Below are 7,500 nucleotides of genomic sequence, written 5' to 3'. Positions count from 1 at the left end.
AAGAGAGTAGAAGAAAGAGACAGAGAGTGAGAGAAAGAAAAAAATAAAGACTGCGAGACAGAGAGGTGGATGGGTAGGGGTGGATGGGGTAGGGGTGGATGGGTAGGGGGGGTTGTGTCGGGGTGGATAGGTAGGGGTGGATGGGGTAGGGGTGGATGGGGTAGGGATGGGTTAGGTCGAGGTGGATGGGGTAGGGGTGGATGGGGTAGGGGTGGGTTGTGTCGGGGTGGATAGGTAGGGGTGGATGGGGTAGGGGTGGATGGGGTAGGGGTGGATGGAGTATGGGTGGATGGGTAAGGGTGGATGGGGTAGAGGTGGATAGGTAGGGGTAGATGGGGTAGGGGTGGATGGAGTATGGGTGGATGGGTCGTGGTGGATGGGGTAGAGGTGGATAGGTAGGGGTAGATGGGGTAGGGGTGGATGGAGTATGGGTGGATGGGTAGGGGTGGATGGGGTAGAGGTGGATAGGTAGGGGTAGATGGGGTAGGGGTGGATGGAGTATGGGTGGATGGGTAGGGGTGGATGGGGTAGAGGTGGATGGGTAGGGGTGGATGGGGTAGAGGTGGATGGGTAGGGGTGCATGGGGTAGGGGTGGATGGGTAGGGGTGCATGGGGTAGGCGTGGATGGAGTAGGGGTGGGTTGTGTCGGGGTGGATAGGTAGGGGTAGATGGGGTAGGGGTGGATGGGTAGGGGTGGATGGGGTAAGGGTGGGATGGGGTAGGGGGTGGGTTAGGTCGGGGTGGATGGGGTAGGGATGGGTTGTGTCGGGGTGGATAGGTAGGGGTGGATGGGGTAGGGGTAGACTGGGTAGGGGTAGATGGGGTAGGGGTAGATGGGGTAGGTGTGGATGGGGTAGGGGTGGATGGGGGTAGGGGTAGATGGGGTAGGGGGTGGATGGGGTAGGGGTAGATTGGGTAGGGGTGGATGGGGTAGGGGTAGATGGGGTAGGGGTAGATGGGGTAGGGGTGGATGGGGTAGGGGTAGATTGGGTAGGGGTGGATGGGGTAGGGGTAGATGGGGTAGGGGTAGATGGGGTAGGGGTGGATGGGGTAGGGGTAGATGGGGTAGGGGTGGATGGGGTAGGGGTAGATTGGGTAGGGGTGGATGGGGTAGGGGTAGATGGGGTAGGGGTGGATGGGGTAGGGGTAGATGGGGTAGGGGTGGATGGGGTAGGGGTAGATTGGGTAGGGGTGGATGGGTAGGGGTGGATGGGGTAGGGGTGGGTTAGGTCGGGGTGGATGGGGTAGGAGTGGGATGGGGTAGGGGTGGGTTAGGTCGGGGTGGATGGGTAGGGGTGCATGGGGTAGGGGTGGATGGAGTAGGGGTGGGTTGTGTCGGGGTGGATAGGTAGGGGTAGATGGGGTAGGGGTAGATGGGGTAGGGGTGGATGGGTAGGGGTGCATGGGGTAGGGGTGGATGGGGTAGGGGTGGATGGGTAGGGGTGGATGGGGTAGGGATGGATGGGGTAGGGGTAGATTGGGTAGGGGTAGATGGGGTAGGGGTGGGTTAGGTCGGGGTGGATGGGGTAGGGATGGGTTGTGTCGGGGTGGATAGGTAGGGGTGGATGGGGTAGGGGTAGACTGGGTAGGGGTAGATGGGGTAGGGGTAGATTGGGTAGGGGTGGATGGGATAGGGGTGGATGGGGTAGGGGTGGATGGGGTAGGGGTGGGTTAGGTCGGGGTGGATGGGGTAGGGGTGGATGGGGTAGGGGTGGGTTAGGTCGGGGTGGATGGGGTAGGGGTGGGTTGGGGTCTGGGTGGGTGCGGTAAGGGTGGATGAGGTAGCTGGTATCAACAAGATATGAGTTCTTTTTTTTTTTGCAGGATAAGCAAGACAGCACCAGACAAAATTATTTCAAAGCGTAACACAAAAGTACTAGGGTCCAGCCCCCGCCCCAATACAGGGTCCGCTCAACACGATACTAGTAAACGGCAAAAAACATGATGGTGATAAATTTCATTCACTCACGAGGCAGCAGGCGAGAGAGGAGCAGTGACGGGGGTGACCCCCGAGGTGAGGGAGTTGACATAGGTCACCATCTCGCTGACCACGGGCACGCTGCTCCCCACCGTGGGACTCCCCTTCAGCACCTCCCCTGACGTCACCGGCACCAGCGGGTTGCCCTGGCAACACTCAGGGGGGCTGAAGATGCCGACGTAATAGGGGACAATCATGGTGGACTCCACCTTCAGGCCGGGGGCGGGGAAAGTCAGGGAGAAAAAGGTTGATCCTGCCGGAATGGATGGCTGGCTGGCAGATATTGTACTGTCGCCCGGGACCAAACGGTTCAGCAAAACGATGGTGTCACGAGATGTTAAAGCTTATACAAACTTGGGATATAAACTGGTCGGTCAATATCAAAAGCAGCTGTTCTTTGTGGGACAGACCAAGTTATCGCTGCTCCGATTTGAATTTCATGTAAATCAGTCCAGTTACTGTGCTGAACAGGAAATTATTTGTACCCTACATTCGATCTGTAGAATTAATGATGATGCATTTGGCGCTTGATATTATTACTGGTCATCAAATATTGAAGGCTGAATGACAAGTCCAGGAAACGAACGGTGGAGATATCTGAATTCTGTCGCGGGTTCGGTGTTGTGATCAGGATCAGCTCCTCCTCATTCCACAGACAGCGCTGCCAGACTGACTGTACTGTACACCACCAGGAATCAACTGCTGGCCGTGATGTGGTGGTCTCTTCCCCCTCACCGGCAACACTGGTGCAGGGCTGAACTGAACTTCTGGACCTGAACAGAAGAAATTGGACACATTGGTTTAAGTTGTGTGCATTCATAATTATCAGAAACAACAGCCGAGTGGTTAAAGCGTTGGACTTTTCAATCTGAGGGTCGCGGGTTCGAATCTCGGTAATGGCGCCTGGTGGGTACTGGGTAGAAATTTGTTAACGATCTCCCAGGTCAACATAATCATGTTCAGACCTGCTAGTGCCTGAGCCCCCTTCGTGTTTATGCACGCAGAAGGTCCATCCTGTAATCCATGTCAACGTTCAGTGGGTTATGGAAACAAGAACATACCCAGCATGCACACTCTCGAAAATGGGGTATGGCTGCCTACATTGCGGTGGTAGATAAAGGAAAAATGGTCATACATGTAAAACGTTACATGTCTGTATGAGTATATGTGTGCATGACTGAAACCTGATTGAATGACACTGGAAACGAATGATAAGCGCGTTATGGCAGCTGTCAGTCGGCTCTCCCCAGGTAGGCAGCCTGTTGCGCAAATGACTCCGTGTTTGTAAAGCGCTTAGAGCTTTATGACGTCTCCGAACGAGGATAGGCGTTATACAAGTACCCATGTTGTCATCATCATCACTGACAGATAAATCAACAAAATAATAAGCTGTTGGACCTGAAAAAGAAAGGCGGGTAAATATTTTTGTTTCTACCTTCACTGTCAAAACAAAGAAGCAAACAAACAAAAAAGTAAATAGATAAACTCAGTGCAGTTCAAATCATACCGATGTGTTAGGCATGTTTGTTTTTTTTCCCGAAAAAAGTTCACTCTCATGGTTAATTCATGTGCCGAGACTCAATTGTATCTTATATGAACATCTGGCTAATAACAAACTGTTTGGGTGTTGTGTTTTTTTCTTCTTCTTTTTTTTTTTGGCGAAAATACCTCTGACATTCTTTCATTTTATCAGCGAAATCATTACGGAAAATGATGTTCCAGTTTAACTCGCAGCACTTGTCCTAGACCGATCACCACTTTGCTTTGGCCCCAACCATTGGCTTTATTTAAACATGACACTTAGCACGTCACAAAGTATGTACACCGCACGCAAAGGAGAAGTGGAGAAATGAACCCAAAGTGTCGGTAAACAATCCCCCTGCCCTTGAGATCCTGGCTTTGGAGACAGCGGTGTGGACTGGATGGAAAAGGAACGGTCATCTACACCCACAGACAGTCTAGGACGCGTGGAAAAAATTGGAAAACTTCAACCAGGGTGTTTGATGTTTCCTTTCTTTCACCTGGAAGATTTTTTTTTAATTTCTTCTTCTTCTTCTTCTTCTTCTGCGTTCGTGGGCTGCAACTTCCAAGTTCACTCGTATGTACGCGAGTGGGCTTTTACGTGTATGATCGTTTTTACCCCGCCATGTAGGCAGCCATACTCAGCTTTCGGGGGTGTGCATGCAGGGTATGTTCTTGTTTCCATAATCCACCGAACGCTGACATGGATTACAGGATCTTTAAGGTGCGTATCTGATTTTCTGCTTGCGTAAACACACGAAGGGGGTTCAGGCACTAGCAGGTCTGCACATATGTTGACCTGGGAGATCGTAAAAATCTCCACCCTTTACCCACCAGGCGCCGTCACCGAGATTCGAACCCGGGACCCTGAGATTGAGAGTCCAACGCTTTAACCACTCGGCTATTGCGCCCGTCTTTTTTTATTTTATTTTTTAATTTTTTTTATTTCAATGTCTAATAATGGGCAGACACAACAACAGTGACCACAGCAATGCTGACACGCATTATCCGAAAGTTGTGCACCTTGTGTTGCAGGTAAACCTAACCTGTGTCCCTGTGATACATTCTGCTCTGTGTGGCTGGACTGGGTGGACAGCGTTTCTGGGTAATGTCAGCTGTATGGTGATTTGAAGAAGAAAAGAAAAGTTCGTGAATCGTAGATCATGTTTTTACCATCAAAACTCGTCCAAAGTTACAAAACGTACCCCTCACAAAATGGATATGGCTTTCATTAATACTGAAGACATCTGAGGCAACTCCCTAAAAGACGTAGCCTTACTGTAGATGACTGTCCACTGTGTGATCCCATCTTCCCACTGCACCCCACTCTGGGCAGGAGCCGGCCACGGACATAAAATGGGAGAGACGGGGGTGGGAATGCACTGGTAGTTCTGAATAAAACATGGATATCAGAGAGAAAAAAAATCCACCCATATCCCACCACGTGATGCCAGGTTTCGAAAACTCACGATGACGGGCGCAATAGCCGAATGGTTCAAGCGTTGGACTTTCAATCTGAGGGTCCCGGGTTCGAATCTCGGTAACTGCGCCTGGTGGGTAAAGGGTGGAGATTTTTCCAACCTCCCAGGTCAGCATAATTATGTCCAGACCTGCTAGTGCCTGAACCCCCTTCGTGTGTATTCGCAAGCAGAAGATCAAATACGCGCATAAAAGATCCCGTTATCCATCAGTGTCAGCGTTCGGTGGGTTATGGAAACAAGAATATACCCAGCATGCACAAACACGAAAACGGAGTATTGCTGCCTACATGGCGAGGTAAAAAAACGGCCATACACGTAAAAGTCCACGTGTGTACATACGAGTGAACGTGGGAGTTGCAGCCCATGAACGAAGAAGAAGAAGAAGAAAGTCACTGACACACATCGACCACTCGGAACAGCGATCGTCGACATCATGACCACGATCCAAGGTCAATGTCACGGTGATCGATATTTTTATCAATTTCATCAACTGTCCATTGGTCACGGTAGTAGTAAAATCGGTCCAAAACTTTGTGAGAAATCAGTGTCAACACACACACACACACACACACACACACACACACACACACACACACACACACACTCACTCACTCACTCACAGGCGCGCGGTTTTTGTTTGTTTGTTTGTTTGCTTTTGTTTTATGTTGTTTTTTTCTGTTGCTGTCAGAATGACAGATTAATTTACTGCCAGGTGAGTTTTGTTCCCTGTTGCTGCGCTGAGACTTCAGAGGTCACCACAGCCAGCGTCTGTGTCAATGTCAAACCTCTGTTGACCATATTTCACGTCATAAACGTCCTGGCGTAGCAAGAGATAAAGGTAAGCACGAAGTGATTTGTCAAACATCTCCAAAGCACTTGAGAGATAAGCTGTGAATGGTTTCTTCACCACATTAACAACACGAATCTGTCCGACACCCGTTGCTCCTCTCTGTGCAGCTCGTGTGGAGTAGAGAGCACTGCAGGTTGTTTTTATCGGTGTTTACCAGCTGACGATGAAGAGCACTGTGAAAATGATCTATGCTGCTTATTCACACAAAGTATGAATGCCCCCCCCACCCCCCTCCTCTCTCTCTCTCTCTCTCTGTCTCTCTCTGTCTCTGTCTCTCTCTCTCTCCTTCCTCCTCATCCCACCAGCGAGTGACGGATGGCCTATGGACGTTCACACAGAACCCGACCCGACTAAAAACGTTCCCCCGTGGACGCACTGGACACACAAGCACTACCAGGGCCTGAATTTGAATCCCAGTTCCACAAAATAAAAAGTGATATAACTGCTGCCCAGTGTAAAGTGTTGTTTTTTTTCTGATGATGTCTGTGTGCAGTCAGGCAGGTTTCGCAAAGCCGCCCCCACCCCCAAACACACCCCCACCCCCACACACCCACTAGTCCCCCGCCACCCCACACACACCAGAGATGGTTATTGCCTATCGGCCACATCAGCTGAGAAGTAATAGATAACGTAGGCTATCATGTCAATCGGCAAAACCCATTCAAATGCAATGAAGCTATCCAGCTAGCATGCCCTCACACACACAACTCTGTGTGTCTGTGTGTGTGTGTGTGTGTGTGTGTGTGTAAACACAGACTTTAAAGAACGAAAACGCATTCAACAAAGGCCATTATCTTACTTTTTTTTCTTTTTTTTTTTTTTTTTTCTTGTTTGTTGTTGTTTACGTGTTATTGGTTTTTTTTTGTTTTGTTTTTTGTTGTTGTTTTTTCGCACAACAGTGGGATACAGTCAAAAAGGCATACGTATCTGTCTTTTTTTTTCTTCTTTTTTTTTAATGTCGTTAGCACCCGGCATAACAAATCAAGTTCTGTCATCCTCACGTTTCATGCTGTCGGGTTCCGTGTTCAGATCCAACAGTTGTGCAATATCCCACTGTGCTAGGTCGATATTAGTATAAACGCACCTCAAGTTCATAATTTATTCTATTTGCGGATCACAACAGGTTTGGGTAAAAGAAAAATTTCTGACAAGTCAAAGACTGAAACACATCCTTACTTGTTGTGAGTCCTTGAAGTCTGCCAAAGACAACGTCACTCCAGGTTCCTTCTGAATTGTCACCACACCTGCAGACGACAACAGTCGGCGCAGCAGACGACAGTGTCACCTCCAAGGGAAAAAACAAAGAAGGCGTTCACTGTCGTGTTTCGCTCCACTTAAAAGTGAAACGTCCTTCTTGACTTTCAGTTTCAAGATCACTTTAATTATTCGCGCCTGCGCACAGGCGGACTAGCAGCCGACGACATTTTGACGTGACGAGATGCGACGCTATAGAGTGGTTCTTCATTTAAAAAAAAAAAAAAAAAAAAAAAAAAAAAAAAAAAACAGACTAAGACAATGGTATACACTAATGTTTGCTCTCTCCCCAAATCTGACCCGGGGATTTTTTTTTTTCTCGACTCCCGGCCAGGTTTTTGTTGTGGACATTCCTCTGCAGACTGCTCACTACACGACACTGACCCAGAAATGATCACTTGGAACATACACCAAAA

At 49.3% G+C, this 7,500-nt stretch overlaps 1 protein-coding gene across 1 annotated transcript in view; it reads right to left on the bottom strand.

The window, feature by feature from the left end:
- The window catches only part of LOC143302135 (receptor-transporting protein 3-like), a 38,700-nt gene extending 31,494 nt beyond the window's left edge, over nt 1-7,206 (bottom strand). The window contains exons 1-2 of the mRNA XM_076616688.1: nt 7,007-7,206; nt 1,970-2,751 (exon numbers count right to left, since the gene is read on the bottom strand). Coding sequence (XP_076472803.1) covers nt 1,970-2,175 — 206 coding nt within the window. The 5' untranslated portion in view covers nt 2,176-2,751; nt 7,007-7,206. The remainder of the gene's footprint in view (nt 1-1,969; nt 2,752-7,006) is intronic.
- Nucleotides 7,207-7,500: the final 294 nt, after the last annotated feature.

The sequence above is a fragment of the Babylonia areolata genome, chromosome 28 (genome assembly GCF_041734735.1).
Source record: "Babylonia areolata isolate BAREFJ2019XMU chromosome 28, ASM4173473v1, whole genome shotgun sequence".
NCBI classification, from domain to species: domain Eukaryota; kingdom Metazoa; phylum Mollusca; class Gastropoda; order Neogastropoda; family Buccinidae; genus Babylonia; species Babylonia areolata.
The sequence above is the reverse complement of the archived record's forward strand: the minus strand, read 5'-3'. Positions and strand labels throughout refer to the sequence as shown.